Here is a 16,662-nt window from a genome sequence, read left to right on the forward strand (position 1 = left end):
GTTCAGTGGGTTAAGGACCTGGCATTGCCGTGAGCTGTTGTGTGGGTTGCAGATGCGGCTCGGATCCTGTGTTGCTGTGGCTCTGGTGCAGGTCGGCAGCTACAGCTCTGATTAGACCCCGAGCCTGGGAACCTCCATATGCCGTGAGAGCAGCCCTAGAAATGGCAAAAAAAGACCAAAAAAAAAATGCAAAGAATGAATTGTGTATAAGCAAAAACTGAAAAGAGCTGCAATGTCCAGGGGCTTGGGCTTAAAAAATAAAAAATATTAGAGACCTAGATTTTATCAGACCCATAAAATTTTAAAAAGCAGTCAATATAAAACAGCAGCTCCCAGTTTTATCTCCTTTAGAAGTTGACTCAATTCAGTTTGCTTCATTCTTGGAAGCCTCATCAAAATTCTCCACAAGATCTGGAACTTCATCATCATCATCCTCTCTAGTAGCAAGCACGGCTTTTCCATCCACCGATTGTTTGGGCAGAGCTTCAACCAGTCTCCTTAAACTGCTCAGACTGTCTGCACCAAGCTGGTTTAAGATGCTGGGAAGCATTTCTGTCAGCTGCTTTATCTCAGCATGGCCCGTGATGGTGAAAGTGTTTGCTGCCAGAGATGCCTGAATTTTAGGATTGTTAAAATGGATCACTTTCCTTGGTTTGTGAACATAGTCACCTCTTCAGTACCAGAGATATTGTTTACCCCAACTTCTTTAGAGAGAACTGAAGTTTTTTGTCATCTGCTGTGGCTGTTCCATGAACCACCTTCTTTCTGCAAACAGTTCCTTTTCCACCAATGCGCACTTGTATCTGCAGTTTGGAGAGTTTCTCCTGGTTCATGATAGTTTCTTTCATCTTGTTGGAGCGGAAATGGGGCCGTGTGGAGGACTAGGGTTGGCGCTCAGGGGGTCTCAGGCAGACCAGGTGAGATTAGGCGCGCACATGTGGGGGCGCAAGATGGCAGCTAGAGCCCAAAAAATGTTTTAATCTAGTTATCGCTCAGAAAAGAGAAGTCCACCTTACACCTGAACTCTTACAAAGATCTGCCAAATTAAGAAGGCATTCTCTGATTAAAACACCTCATTCTGAACAAAGCACTGATTGGAAAAAGACATTAACTTGAAATAATTTCTATCAATACTAGCTCCACCGTTTAAAGGAGGCTACATGAAGGATTTCGTAAAAATGGAGGCAAGGAAATTTAACAGATTTGGATTCACAGGAGCATAACCTCACATTTTCAGCAGGTAATGTCTTTATAAGACAAATCCTCTAAAGCTATCATTAAAAAAGATTTCTCTTCTAGCACATGGGGTTAAGGACCTAGCTTAGTCATTGCAACCGAACAAGAAAAAAATACACTTTTGGTTTTTTATCCCATTTCTAGCCAAGATCCTAAAACCCCCAAGAATTTCCTGTAATGAATGAGATAAAGGCGTCTTGTTATGTTAATGAAGTGAATTTGGGAAAGCTGTTAGGAAGAGAAAGCATTGCCAAGAGAGTCAATCACGTGATCAGTAGACTATAACTTTCAGTCCCACTCCCTGACCTCAGAGGAGTGCAGAGGCTGAAAATTGAGAGTTCAATCATCAATGGCCAAAGATTTAATCAAACATGCGTATGTAAGAAAGCTTCCCTAAAGATCCGAAATAACATGTTTCGGAGAGCTTTCGAGTTGGCGAACGTTTGGAAATGCAGCATTCAATGTACCTGGAGAGGGCACAAGCTCCCTACCCCCTCCCACATACCTTGCCCTATGCATCCCCTCCATCTGGCTGTCCATGAATTATATCCTTTTATAATAAACTGATGTTCTAGCAAGTAAACTTTTCTCAGAGTTTTTTTGTGAGCCGTTCTAGCAAATTAATCAAACCCAAGGAAGAACTCCAATTTATAGCCAGTTTGTCAGAAGCTCAGGTGAGAACTGTGTGTGTGTTAGGGGTGGGGGTAGGGGGCAGTGTCAGGAGAGTCTCGTAAAGCTGATCCTTTACCCAGAGGGTTCTGACGTTTTCTGCATAAACAGTGTCAGAATCAAATTAAATTATAGGACCCCAATGGTGTCAAAGAATTGCTTGGTGGTGTTAGAAAGAAAATGCACAAACTGGAATTAAAAGTCAGAATTGTAGGAAGGTAGTGGCAGTGGGAATGAAGAGGAAGGAAGATTCAATACTGAGGAAGGAAAATCAGGAGCACCTGGCAAGAGGTGATGGAAAAGGAGTGAAAAAGAGTTGAGGACACTAAGTTCTCTATAATTAGGGACTAGATAAAGAGAGAGTGGCATCACCAGCTGAGATAACACAGAAAAAAAGCACAACCCTAAAAAATTCTTACTTCATATCCCAAACTCCATTAGAACAATGTTTCAAAAGTCTTTGCTTTCAGTATAAACCATTTTTCCCCAAATAAGAGAAAAATAGAATGACAACACAATCAACTCTTCTATGAGTGAAGGACTTGAAAGTATTACTGAAATTGGAAAGGAACAACCCTGAAAACCTCTTAGATTCTATCCAATCTGAGACACAGAATCCATAGGAGTGGTTCTCACACTTCGAAATGTCACGTTCTCTAAAATAAAGACTACAAACCATTTCCTCATGTTACTCCCAATACACAAGTACCAATTTTATCCAATTACAGTGGTGGAGAATCATAAATAAATACCCTGTTGCCAGTGGTCCATGATCACTAGCTTCAGAACCTCTGCTCTAAATGCAAGCCCACTTACAGAAAAACACTTCTAGCCACAATACGTAATTCAGGAGCCTGTCACCACAAGCTTAGCTCAAATAAACTGATCATCTCTTTCCTTAATTCAGCCCATCAAAAATCAGTTTTCTTTCTAGACTTCCCCATTTGTGTTAGTGATTCCCTTCATTGGGGGGTCAAAGGTCAGACACCCAAGGGATATCTTCCATTCCTCCCTCTTTTGCTACACACGTTCAATTTGTTATCACCAAACAGAAATGCCTTTCATGTTAGTTCCCTGCTGCTCCAGACCCAAAATACTGCCATCTCTTCCTAAGCAATAGGGTATATATGTACATAATACATTTGTGACTGAATACCTAAGCTCCAGATACTGGAGTTGGAAAATAATTTTTTTTCTACTCTCAAAAAAGCTCAAAAGTCTTGGGAGTGGCGGTGGGGAAGTATAAAACAAAAAATTAAAATGCCACGTGAAAAATGCGTAAAAAGGGGTCTTCAACTCAGGCAGGAGGTAGTAAACGAGAAAAAGCTCTTAAAAGGCCAGACTACCCATTTCCCAGAAAATTCTAACTCATCTCGTAATTCCTCCAGTTAATATTTTACACTTAGCACTAGTGGTCTCGCTTTGTCCTTCAACCTTTTTCTGTGTTTATGAACGGTCTCCAAAAATAGACACTAAATTCCCTGAAGGTAGAGACCGTAACGAATGTATGTCTCCTCAAAGAGCCACGCTGCGTCTTACACACAGCGGGAATACAATCAATACTTGTCAGTGGACCGAAAAGACCAGAAAGGGACAGAAAGGAAACAAGCACAGAAGCTAACCGGGGGGGCTGGACTAGGCACACTTAGGTAATGCACACGTCTAAACGGCAGAGACGCAACCTAAATTACAGAAAAACCAAACACACTTCTTTCCGAAGGCCAGGTCTGCCACACGCAGTAAGGGCACTAGAAAAGGGGCAAGTAGGTGGAAAAGGGAAGGGAACGCTCCCCCCGAGAAAAACAAAAGGCTCCTTCCTGGCTCCTCAAATGCGTGAGGACGCCTTCTCCACTGGCCAGCCCCGGGGAGGGGGCCAGGGCCAGAATTGACCAGACGCCGCTTCCGCGTACCCTTAAAGCTGCGCATCTTCGCGTAGGGCCACGGGGCACGCTCCAGGTGGGCGGCAGGGACCGCCAGACTCTCTTCCTTCTCTTACCTGCTTGACCAAGAACCTGCCCAGCTCGCTGCGGCTCTTCTCGCTCTTGGCAGCGATTAACCGCAGCGGCGCAGCCGCCACCTCCAACAAGAGGTGCTCCATGACGGCAGGCCCTCTGCACTGGGCGGCCACCGGCAGTCCCGGCTTCGCGCTCAGAGCCCGGGAGCTGCTTAAGTCTCCGCACCAGAGCTATCACAAACTACGCCCCTGGGGAAAGCGGCCGCTGCTGCTCCGCAAGCACTTAGAGAGTAACAGCACACGTGGGGGAGCACGCGGCGCTCTGCGTCATCAGCCCGCGACAGCGACGGACCAGCTCGTCTGGCCCCGCCTCCTGGGCAGCGGAAACACTGGACGTCACCCTCCTGCCAGTTCCGGGAGGAGAATCCTAGCAGGAAAGGCTAGTTAAATCCATTTCTTGCAATGATGCGAGGTTCTGGAGACAATGAATAGCGGGACGGCGAAACAGAATATTCCGCTATGCGAAAGAAGCTAGGGAGCCCTTAAGGGCGTGTGATCAATCCTTAGCCCACCATGCCTCCCTATGCCTCAACACACAGAAAATCAGATGGGAGCAGAAAAGGAGATTTGCCCCCTCTGATCTAGCAAGTCCCCTTCTACCCTCTAGCCTAAAATATTTGCACACAAGTGTAACAAGTACACTCCTTATATCTTTCTTATCAAATATTGGAAATAAGTGTCCAACTGGGGATGAAATAAAGTATAGTATATACGATAAAGAATATCCTTGAGTTCTGTCATGGCTCAGCAGAAGTGAATCTGACTAGCATCCCTGAGGACACAGGTTCAATCCCTGGCCTCGCTCAGTGGGTTAAGGATCCGACGTTGCCTGAGCTGTGGTGTAGGTCACAGAGGAGGCTCGGATCTGGCTGTGCTATAGGCCGGCAGCTGTAGCTCCAATTGAACCCCTAGCCTGGGAACCTCCACATGCCAGGGGTACACCCCTAAAAAGACAGAATACATATATTCTGAAGCCACAGGAGTGCAGTAGAAGAATTTTTTAAAAAGTGCATTTATATCAAGTTCATGAACAAGCCAAAATAATGGCAGACTCTAGGTTGCTTTGGCGGGGGGGGGGGGGGGGGGGGGGGGGGGGGGGGGGGGGGGGGGGGGGTGGGGGGGGGGGTGTTGATTGTGAAGGGGCCTAAGGGAGTCTCCTAGGGTGATGGAAATATTTCATTAGCATTCCCTAGGTAGATACAAAAGGGGGGGAAAATCACCTGTACATTTAAGATTTTTGTGCTTTTCGGAGTTCTTGGTGTGGCTCAGTGATAAGGAACCTGACTAGAACCCAGAGGATGAAGGTTCAATCCCTGGCCTCCCTCAGTGGCTCAGTGGGTTAAGTATCTGGCTTTACCTTGAGCTGTGGTGCATGTTGCTGACTCACCTCCCTACATTGCTGTTGCTGTGGCCTAGGCCAGCAGCTGCAGCTCCCATTCAACCCCTAGCCTAGGAACTTCCATATGCCACAGGTGCAGCCCTAAAAAACAAATAAAATTTTGCACTTTCGTAAATTATACGTCTAAAAAGTGTTCTTAAGGTGGGTAGGCCTTTCTGTATTGACATAAGTAGATCTCCAAAGGAAGTTTATACTATGTTTCAAACTTTTAAAAATATGTTTGAATTTAGGAATGTATTAGCAATGAGATCCTGCTGTGTAGCACTGGGAACTATGTCTAATCATTTATGATGGAGCATGATAATATGAGAAAATAGAATGTAGACATGTATGTGTAACTGGGTCACTTTGCTGTACAGTAGAAAACTGACAGAACACTGTAAACCAGGTATAATGGAAAAAAATAAAAATCATTATATACAAAAAGAAATGCTCAATAAATGTTAATCAGGATTATTAAACAAAAAATGTTTGAATTTGAATTTTTATCTGGAATGCGAATGTTTACTTCTGGGCGAACTCAAACTCAAGAGCAGAACTTCCAGAATGAGTCAACTGTGAAAATAAGGCAGAATACATTTCCATATAAATATTTTAAAATTTCCAAGAAGATTGAGAGGGTTCCCTAAGAATTCATAGCACAAAAGGTGAGAAATTACCCACACTTGGGGAGTTACTTAATTTTTTCCATGGGCATCCCCCATGTATACATGAAGTATACATTTTTTTTTTTTGTCTTTGCTATTTTTTTGGGCCGATTGCATGGCATGTGGAGGTTCCCAGGCTAGGGGTCGAATCAGAGCTGTAGCCACTGGCCTACACCAGAGCCACAGCAATGTCAGATCTGAGCCGCGTCTGCAACCTACACCACAGCTCATGGCAACGCCGGATCGTTAACCCACTAAGCAAGGGCAGGGACCGAACCCACAACCTCATGGTTCCTAGTCGGATTCGTTAACCACTGCACCACGACAGGAACTCCAGAAGTATACATATTAATTAACTTCTATTTGTTTTTCTCTTGTTGATCTGTTTTTTATTACAAGGTTCTCAGCCAAGAACTCAAGAAGGGTAGAGGGAAATTACTTTTCCTCCCCTTATATACCCTTTCTCAGGAATCTGTTGAAAAAGATGCTCCCCTATATAAGGGTATAAAACAAGAAGAGGAGTTCCCGTCGTGGCGCAGTGGTTAACGAATCCGACTAGGAACCATGAGGTTGCGGGTTCGATCCCTGCCCTTGCTCAGTGGGTTAACGACCCGGCGTTGCCATGAGCTGTGGTGTAGGTTGCAGACGCAGCTCGGATCCTGCGTTGCTGTGGCTCTGGCGTAGGCCGGTGGCTACAGCTCCGATTCGACTCCTAGCCCGGGAACTTCCATATGCCTCAGGAGCGGCCCAAGAAATGGCAAAAAGACAAAAAAAAAAAAAAAACCCACAAGAAGAAAGAAGAGACGAGATCTAGAAAGTGAGAGATTCAACACAGAAACGTGAAAAGAAAACTCAAGATGACTGATAGAAATCTCAAGACTTTCAGCTGGGCAGCAGCAAATAGGCTAACAGTTCTGGAGTAGCTAAGTTGTAGATCACATTAGAGGTTGCCTGGGTATAGAAGTGAAAGACAAAACTGACTGCAGAAAACTGTGAGGCAACATTTTTGGGTGATGGAAATGTTCTTAGATTGGATTGTAGGCATTCCTTTGTAGCTCAGTGTGTTGGGAATCCAGCACTGTCACTGCTGTGGTTTTGGTTACATCTTTGGCATGGGTTCAATCCTGGGAACTTCCACATGCTGTGGGTGTGGCCAAAAAAAAAAAAAAAGATAGATTGTAGTAGCGGTGGCACAACTCTATAAATTTACTAAAATTGTTGAACTGCACACTCACGGTGGGTGAATTTTATGGTATATAAATTATGCCTCATCTAAGTAAAGTAGCAGACAGATGGGCCCTTGGGCTAAGAACAGCTAAAACTTGTTAGGCTAAGTAAATCGGGTCTTGCTTCTCCTTAACACCTCAAAGACAAAGTTAATGAGCAGGAGCTGAGTTCGGCTGGAGTAAAAAATAGATGACCACATCAATCACTCCTGGGGTCAAGAGGAGGTCCCCAATTACACATGCGCAGAAAGATTCTTAGAGGTCAAAAAGGGAGGGGGTGCCGGGCCATAATAGGTCCTGATAACCATCCCATAAATATTTGCTCTGGAATCCATCTTGGCCAAAAGATTCCCACACGTATTGGGGAAGTCCCTGGGTCCTATCAGGTGTAAGAAATCAAACAAGATAATTGGCCAAAGGAAAACAAGACCCAGAAGAACTGTCCTCTCTAAGTAATTTAAATCACCTCTCTGGGGCTTTCCTTATTCAGAAGGACTCCTACACCTGCACTCCTTTTTTCTTTTCTTTTTATGGCTATCCTATGGCTTATGGAAGTTCCCAGGGCCAGGAATCAAATCTGAGCCACAGCTGCAAACATCACCACAGCTGTGGCAACGTTGGATTCCTTAACCCACTGCACTGGGCCAGGGATGAACCTGTGCCTCCCCAGCAACCTCGGCCACTGCAGTTGGATTCTTAACCCACTGTACCACAGCAGGAACTCCTACACTCCTCTTTTGGGTGTGTATTGCTGCCCTGCTTCTGTCTTAAATAAACTGTGTGTTCTTCCGCATGTTATACTGTGCCTCTAATAATCAATTTTGTACCTGTTTTTAACAGTCTTTGCCTCCTTGAAATATTCTTTTTTTTTTTTTAATGGGCCTCGCCCAGTTGCACATGGAGGTTCCCAGGCTAGGGGTCCAATTGGAGCTACAGCGGCCGGCCTAGGCCACAGCCACAGCAACGCAGGATCCGAGCTGGGTCTTCGACCTACACCACAGCTCATGGCAATGCCAGATCCTTAACCCACTGAGCGAGGCCAGGGATTGACCCCTCGACCTCGTGGTTCCTAGTCAGATTCCTTTCTACTGCGCCATGACAGAACTCCCTGAAACATTCTTGTTTTCGATGGGTGTTAAGAATCAGGGCAACTCTGCTCTTAGCCTCTAGCCTCTAGCTGATCTAGGTTAGGATTCCTGGTTTTCACCCAGGCTGTCGTGTTCAATTCCCGAGCAGGGAATTAAGGTTGCTCTTCAAGCCATCACTCATTACTGTCTCTTCAAGATCAAAATCTCCATAAATAATGCTAATAATAACCAGCAAGGAATAGGATATGTGTAGGTACAGATGAAACAAGATTCAATAGTTATTGAAATTGGATGTTGGTTAATGGGAGTCCATAGACTCAGACTATTGCACATGTTTGAAAATTTCAACAATAAAAGGTAAAATAATGTGTATATTTTTTGGCCATACCCACAGCATGTAGAAGTTCCTGGGCCAGGGTCAGAAACAATGTTGCAGTTTCGGTCTGTGCCACAGCTGTGGCAATGCCAGAGCCTTAACCAGCTGCACGAAAAGGAACTTCCAATATTTAAAAAAAAACTACGAGGGTCATCTGAAAAGGACTCAGGTATGAAAGGGTAGCAGAATACGCCACTCCAAAACATGCCACATAAGTATTAAGGATTTCAAGACATGCTACCCCAAAATATGACATATTGACTATTTTGAGCTAAAGGCACTTTGAAAACAGGAGATACAGGAAGGGTTCTCCTTCCTCCTCTGCTCTCTGCCTAAAAACAGGCCATAAAATTTCCCATGAGAAATGTGCCCTCCCTGAACCAGCAATAAAAGAACACCCTTATCACCAGAGAATGGTAATCAACACTGAAATGGGTCTGCAGAAACAAACGGACTAAAGTAACCCTTATCTTCCACTAGTTTTTCCTCCACATTTCTCCTATTCACTTCCCTACAATTTACTGCCTGTAGTCCAAACTTTTTGTTGTGTCATTTCTACACAAACTTATTGGTTCTTTGGCTAATAGGTACATAAGCATTCTTGAAAGAAAGGCAATTGAGAGAAACAGATATAGGTATACCTTGGAGATACTGAAAGTTCAGTTTCAGCCCACCACAAGTAAGCAAACATCGACATAAAGTGAGTCAATTATTTTAATTTCCCAGTGCACATGAAAGTTATATACTATAGTATAGTCTATTAAGTGTGCAATAACATATCTTTTTTAAAAAGTACACACCCTAATTTTAAAATACTTGATGTTAAGCGAAAAGTGCTAACCATCATCTTGCAAATTCAGCAAGGTGTAATTTTTTTGCAATAGTAATGCCAAAGAAGACTGATCATGCGTCATCATAACAAATATAATACTGGGAGTTCCCTCTGTGGCACAGTGCAAACAAATCTGACTAGTATCTATGATGATACGGTTCAATCCCTGGACTCGCCCAGTGGGTTAAGGATGCAGCATTGCCATGAGCTGTGGTGCAGGTCACAGACGAGGCTCAGATCCTGCATTGCTGTGGCTGTATGCTGGCAGCTGTAGCTCTGATTCAGCAGCTAGCCTGGAAACTTCCATATGCCATAGATGTGGCCCTAAAAACAGAAAAAAAAAAAATATATATATATATAAAATAATGAAAAATTTTAAATATTGTGAGAATTACCAAAATGTGACACAGAGATACTAAGTGAGCAAAGCTGTTGGAAAACATGGTACTGACAAATTTGCTCAATGCAGGGTTGCTACCAATCTTTAATTTGTAAAAAAATCACAGTATATGTGAAATGCAATAAAGTGAAGCACAGTAAAACAAGGTATGCATGTACAAAAGCTCTCTGCCCTCCCCCTGTCTCCCTAACAGCAGGACATTATAAAAGTGTCCCCTCTTCCATCTGTGCCAGGAAAGACAGAAGCTAATCACTGGGGATAACACTAGACTCTTATCAGCCCAGAGACATCATCAGAGAAAACTATGTAACAAATATTACTAAAAGTAGCCTTTTTAATTTTTTTTAGGGCTGCATGCACAGCACATGAAAGTTCCCAGTCTAGGGGTCGAATCAGAGCTGTAGCCCCTGGCCTACACCACAGCCACAGCAACTCGGGATCCAAGCCATGTCTGCAACCTATACCACAGCTCATGGCAACGCTGGATCGGATCCTTAACCCAATGAGCGAGGCCAGGGATTGAACCAGAGTCCTCATGGATATTAGCTGGGTTTGTCAACCACTGAGCCACCATGGGAACTTCCAAAAATAGCCCTTATTTACCATTTGTTTTCCCATATATTTGCTTTCTCATAATTTGCCACTCTTACAAAGTCAAAGGTCCTTTGGATACTAGTCGGATTCATTACCGCTGAGCCATGACAGGAACTCCTTTTTCCTTTTTTTGCTCATGCCTGAGACATGGAGAAGTTCCTGGGCCAGGATCAAACCCATGCCATAGCTGTAATTAAAGCCACAGCAGTGACAACACTGAACCACAAGGAAACTCCATGTTTGTTTGTTTGTTTTTGGCTCTGCCCAGGGCATACAGAAGTTCCTGGGCCAGGGATGGGATCTGTGTCACAGCAGAGACAATGCCAGATCCTTAACTCCCCGAGCCACCAGGGAACTCCTCAATAAATATATATATATATTTGTCTTTTTAGGGCCACACCCACAGCATATGGAGGTTCTCAGGCTAGGGGTCGAATGTAAGCTGCAGCTGCTGGCCTACACCACAGCCGCAGCAACTGGGGATCTGAGCCAAGTCTTCGACCTACACCACAGTTCATGGCAGTGCCAGATCCTTAACCCACTAAGCAAGGCCAGGGATTCTCTCCCTCTCTCTACATATATATACATATATATAGGGGTGTGTGTGTGTGTGTGTGTGTGTGTATATACACACGTACACATATTTTGTCTTTTTAGGGCTGCACCTTTGGCATATGGAAGTTCCCAGGTTAAGGTTCAAATCAGAGCTGAAGCTGCCAGCCTATGCCACAGCCACAGCCATGCCAGATTCGAGGCTCCTCTGTGATCTACACCACAGCTCATGGCAACGCTGGATCCTTAACCCACTGAGAGAGGCCAGGGATGGAACCTGCATCCTCACAGATACTTGTCAGATTCGTTACAGTTGAGCCATAATGGGAATACCCCCAACAAATATTTTTTTGATGAATTCTATCATTAAGCACTCATGCTGAAAAACAGGATTCAATCAACTGCTAAGTTTTGTCAATTTTATCTCCTAAATATTCTAAAATCAGTCCCCTTGTCTACTTGCCATCTCCCTTAGGTCCTCTTCTTATCTAGCCTGGGTCCCTGTAATACCATCTCAAAACCCTCCTTCTCAAGGCCAACAGATCTTACTAGTGTAAATCAGATTATGACCACCCCAAGCTTAAAAATCCTTCGGTGTTCCCTCATACCTCGTCACCTAAAGGTGAATTCCAGGCTCTATGACATATATGTGGCCCTTCAAGGTCTGGCTTCTGACTCCCTCTCCAGCCTCATCTCACACTTTATGCTCCAGCAACTATGAATGCCTGCTGATTGCACACCTTCTACCCTTTCTCAGTTTCCACTACCTGGAATGCTTCCCGGCTAGCTAACTTCTCTTCAGAAGCAAAGGTGGTTGGAGGAGAATCTAGGAAACCAGTATTCTTCCAGAACATATTTCCCCAAACGGGACCCTTTCTGAAAAATATAACTTGTTATGTTATGCCAGTTGCAAGTTGTTAAAATGGACAAACAGAAGTAAAAGACTAGGAATCAAAACCACATCCCTAGATGAGGTAGCAGCGGAAGTTGGCTTGGCTTTATTTCCCCACCAATCAATCGCGCAGGCCCCGCCTCCAGAAGCTAGACCCTACCCGCACCTCAGATTCCCCCAGGTGCTTACTAAAAGACAATTCAGGTCTTTTACCCCTAAAAAAGCACTCCTCTCCCTCCCACCCCACTGGACTGGTATCCCCTCCTCGAAGCTCCTAACTCCTTGAAATAAATTGCTCATCATTCAGTAAACAGTGCTTGCTCATCGTTATAGAGACAGCGCCCAGCACCAGCCTAGCACGCGGTTGACAGTCAATAGAATTAATAGCTAAATAAGTGACAGGCTCTTCTCAGGGCTTACTTTTCCTGTCGTGAAAAGGCTTCTTCCGGACCCCGCCCCTACCTCAGCCAAGGTCCTGCCCCTTCCGTAGTGAGACCTCGCCCCTTCGGCCCGCCAGCTCAGGCCCCGCCCCTTTTCTTTAAACTCCCTAGAAGACTGTGAGAGTTTGGCGCCAATCGTGTTTTTTTTAATCCCTCCCAAAGGCGGGAACTAGTAATGTGCGCCGGGACGTGCTTTGCGTCTGATCTGATTGGCCATGGTCGCTCTGTCCCGCCTCCGCGTGCTGATAGCGCCCTGGCATTGGTGGAGATGAGAGGGAGACCTTGGTGTCCAGAAAGGATCCCGGCCGCTTTGGGCCAGGCGGGGCGGGTAAGTTGATGTAGGGGTCGGTTCTGTCCCGAGCTGCTGGAGAAGACGTTGCATCGCACAGTAGTGGTCTGCGCGGAGGCCAGCGGAGGCCGGCGGCATCCGGGAAGCAAGGAGTCGAAGGGAGCGCGGAGTTGGTGAAGGGAGGGCGCGCCTGCTGTCTGGGGCCCCCAGGTAGCCGCGTTCCCACCGCCTTCGGAGGTAGCTTCTGGGCTCGCCCCCCAATACCTCTGTGGTCCCTCGAGAGGATCTGGAAGGGGGAGGGGGCGAGGGAGAGCGCAGGTAGGAATTGTCCTTTCGACTTCGCTTCCTGCCCCTCCCCCCAGTTACCTTCTCCTTGGAAGGTATTCTTTAAAAGCTTTTGGGGTTCTTTGGAGGAATGGTTTTCCCTGGGTCTGGTGATCATTGATGCGGGTTGTTTCTGAGAGAGTTACTCCCAGAAAAGTTGTTTATCTTAATCTCTACAGCACTAGAACCATGCCTAACACATAGTAGGCCCTAAATCAAATGTGAACATGGAATTCTCAGAGTTTCAGGATTTGTGCTTCAGGCGTCAAGGTAGCATTGATTCTGGTTCTTCCCTGGTCTTTCCCATTCTCCACAGCTCCAGCTCCAAACCTTTTGCCTCTCTTCAAGACCCTTCCCCCATCTCACTTAAGCCCTCTTTGATTGGGGGGCGGACAGAGGCCTTCTGGGAGAAAATCCTCCCATTCCCAATTATCTAATACGTTTCTTGCCATTTTACAAGAGCTCGTCCCTTAAAAAAATTTACACTCTTTTTTCTAATGTGATATTCTTGATTTTGTCATCATGCTTTAGAGACAGGTGGGATCCTATCCTTTTACCAGATGTTTGACCGTGGGGCAAGTCTTTTTTCTTATCCGTTTCCTCATCAGTAAATTGGGAAAAATAATGGTATGTACCTTGTAGGACTTTTGTCAAGATTTAAAGTAAATTAATATTGTATTTAGAGCATTAGATCAGTACATAATGTACAGTATATATATGGCTTTTTTTATTCTTTTACCCTTACATCTCTTTAGGGATCTCACTGTATTAGATTGAGCCTTTCCCATAAACCTAAAAATACCCTCTTCCCTGACTCTCTACAAATGTTTTTGTTTTTCTATACAAATGTTCATTTCATTCCCTCAATTTTTTTTTTAAGGAAACTTATTTCAGAATCTTTTTTTTTTGTCTTTTTGCTTTTTCTAGGGCCTCTCCCGCAGCATATGGAGGTTCCCAGGCTAGGGGTCTAATCGGAGCTGTAGCCACCAGCCTACGCCACAGCAGCAGGGATCCGAGCCACATCTGCGGCCTACACCACAGCTCACGGCAATGCCAGATCCTTAACCCACTGAGCGAGGCCAGGGATCGAACCCACAACCTGATGGTTCCTAGTCGGATTCGTTAACCACTGCGCCAGGACGGGAACTCCCAATGCCCCTTCTCTCATCTGCTTAGTTTTCACACATCCAAATCCTTTGGGATTCTTCCTCAAAAGATTATGAAGGAGGAGTTCTCGTGGCGCAGTGAAAGCGAATCTGACTAGGAACCATGAGGTTTAGGTTGGATCCTTGGCCTCTCTCTGGGTTACAGATCCCGCATTGCCGTGAGCTGTAGTGTAAGTCGCAGATGCGGCTCGGATCTGGAGTTGCTGTGGCTCTGGCGTGGGCGGGCGGCTACAGCTCCGATTGGACCCCTAGCCTGGGAACCTCCACGTGCCGTGGGTGCGGCCCTAAAAAAAGACGGAAAAAAAAAAGATTATGAACAAGCATGCAGCTCTTTTCTTTAATCATCATGTTTCTCAACTTTAAAAATTTTGCCTCTAGACTTTTCATAGGTTCAACACTCTTGTCTGTAGCTATTATCATTGTATATTGAGATCCTCATTTGGGGAAAGGTGAGAGCAAGTGTGAAAAAGTCCTTTTCTCAAGAGATTCTGATACATGATTTTTCCTCCTCTCCTTCCTCTCCTTTCAAGAGAATCATTGGTCGTTGTGATTTCAAGAATGCTATAGCAATTGTGTCTGTTTTTTGGCCACAGGTGCAGCATATGGAAGTTCCCAGGCTAGGGGTTGTGTCAGAGCTACAGCTGCTGGCCTACACCACAGCCATAGCAATGCCAGATCCTATCTGAGTCTGTGACCTACGCCACAGGGATCAAACCTGCATCCTTATGAATACTAGCCAGTTTCTGCCCAGCCACAATGGGAATTCCATGTCTTTTGTGTGTGGGTGTGTGTGTGTGTATCTGAGCCATGTCTGCAACCTACACCACAGCTCACAGCAATGCCCGATCCTTAACCCACTGAGTGAGGCCAGGGATCCAATCTGTGTCTCATGATTACTAGTCAGTTTTGTTTGCACTGAGCCATGATGGGAACGCTTCTTTTTTTTTTTTCTTTTCATTTTAAGGCCACACCTGTGGCATATGGAGGTTCTCAGGCTAGGGGTTGAATTGGAGCTGTAGCCACTGGCCTACGCCACAGCAACACCAGATCTGAGCCCTGTCTGCGACCTACACCACAGCTCACGGCAATGCCGATTCTTTAACACACTGAGGGAGGCCAGGGATCCAACCTGCAAACTCATGGTTCCTTGTCAGATTGATTTTCGTTGCACCACGATGGGAACGCCCTCCTTTTTTTTTTTTTTTTAAATTGAAGTAAGGTTGATTTACAGTGCTGTTTCTGGTGTACAGCAAAATGGTTCAGTAATACATAAATGCATATTCTTTTCCATTATGGTTTATTACAGGATATTCAATATAGTTCCCTGTGCTATACAGTAGGGCCTTGTTGTTTATCTATTTTATGTATAGTAGTTTGTGTCTGCTAATCCCAAACTCCTAATTTATCCCTCCCTTATCCCCTTTCCCCTTTGGTAACTGTAAGTTTGTTATCTATGTCTGTGAGCCTGTTTGGTAACTAAGTTTATTTGTGTCATATTTTAGATTCCAAGTATATGCGATATCATATGTTATTTGTCTTTCTCTTTCTGGCTTTACTCAGTATGATAATCTCTAGGTTCATCCCTGTTGCTGCATTATTTTATTCTTTTTTATGGCCCAGTAATATTACATTGTGTATATATATATTACATTTTCTTTTTTTTGATATTTAAAGCTCTATTTAAAATTTTTTTTTATTGTTATTTCCCCAATACAAATTTTTTTTCTACTGTACAGCATGGTGACCCAGTCACATTCATGTATACATTCTTTTTTCTCCTATTATGCTTACATTACATTTTCTTTATCCATTCATCTGTCAATGGACATTTAGGTTACTTCCATGTCTTGGCTATTGTAAATAGCAACAGTTATGTCTTCTGTTCTATATACTCCATTTTCCAACTGTGTAGACCTCTTCTCCTGGATGTCCTACAGATAATTCAACACGTCTTTGATTCTCTATTTCAGTTAAAAGCATGAATACTTTGTTATTAAAGCTAGGAGCTGTAGCGTTGTCTTTAAAATAATTCAGCATTAGTTTCTTTTCTTTCTTTTCGTTTTGCCTACTAACCTGTGAGGCTCTGTGCTGAGAACTGGGGATACAATGGTGAACAGAGCCAGGCTTGGTCTTTTTGGAGCTTATTGTCCAGTGGGTGAGTTGGATATTTTGTTAGTAATCTCACAAAAATGCTACCATAAACTGACAAGGGGCCATGTAGAGAAAAGCTACAGTGGTATAAGAATATATAACAGAGGGCCCGACCTAGTAGAGAGAGGGTAGTAGTGAAGGCTCAAACATTACTTAAGCCACAGTATCAAAGAGTTGCATCAAGGAGAGCAGTGAGGAAAGAGCACTTCTTGAAGAGGCTCTATGTTTGGAGGGAACAAACAGCATGCTTACAGAGTTGAAAGCAGTCCAGTTTGATTAGAGCAGGGACTGCTGGAGAATGGGGGAAAATGATGCAGACCAACCCTGGAGGGGTGGGCAGAGACCTGATTACTCTGGGCTTTGTTGG

General features: G+C 44.6%; 2 protein-coding genes and 1 pseudogene across 9 annotated transcripts in view; 1 reads left to right on the forward strand and 2 right to left on the reverse strand.

The window, feature by feature from the left end:
• The window catches only part of MDN1 (midasin AAA ATPase 1), a 163,380-nt gene extending 159,215 nt beyond the window's left edge, over positions 1–4,165 (reverse strand). For all 3 annotated transcript variants that reach the window (XM_047761094.1, XM_047761100.1, XM_047761085.1), the window contains exon 1: positions 3,902–4,165. In XM_047761094.1, coding sequence (XP_047617050.1) covers positions 3,902–4,003 — 102 coding nt within the window. In that variant the 5' untranslated portion in view covers positions 4,004–4,165. The remainder of the gene's footprint in view (positions 1–3,901) is intronic.
• On the reverse strand, positions 316–893 carry LOC125116138 (transcription factor BTF3-like; annotated as a pseudogene).
• An 8,398-nt stretch (positions 4,166–12,563) lies between the features above and the next one.
• CASP8AP2 (caspase 8 associated protein 2) overlaps positions 12,564–16,662 on the forward strand; it is a 45,041-nt gene continuing 40,942 nt past the window's right edge. For 4 of the 6 annotated variants that reach the window (XM_047761133.1, XM_047761165.1, XM_047761175.1 and 1 more), the window contains exon 1: positions 12,635–12,972. The gene's annotated coding sequence lies outside the window, so the exon portion shown is untranslated. Of the gene's footprint in view, positions 13,606–16,662 lie in introns of all 6 variants that reach the window. The other 2 variants (XM_047761142.1, XM_047761151.1) reach the window with 2 other exon arrangements.

This window comes from Phacochoerus africanus, chromosome 2, assembly GCF_016906955.1.
Source record: "Phacochoerus africanus isolate WHEZ1 chromosome 2, ROS_Pafr_v1, whole genome shotgun sequence".
NCBI lineage: Eukaryota > Metazoa > Chordata > Mammalia > Artiodactyla > Suidae > Phacochoerus > Phacochoerus africanus.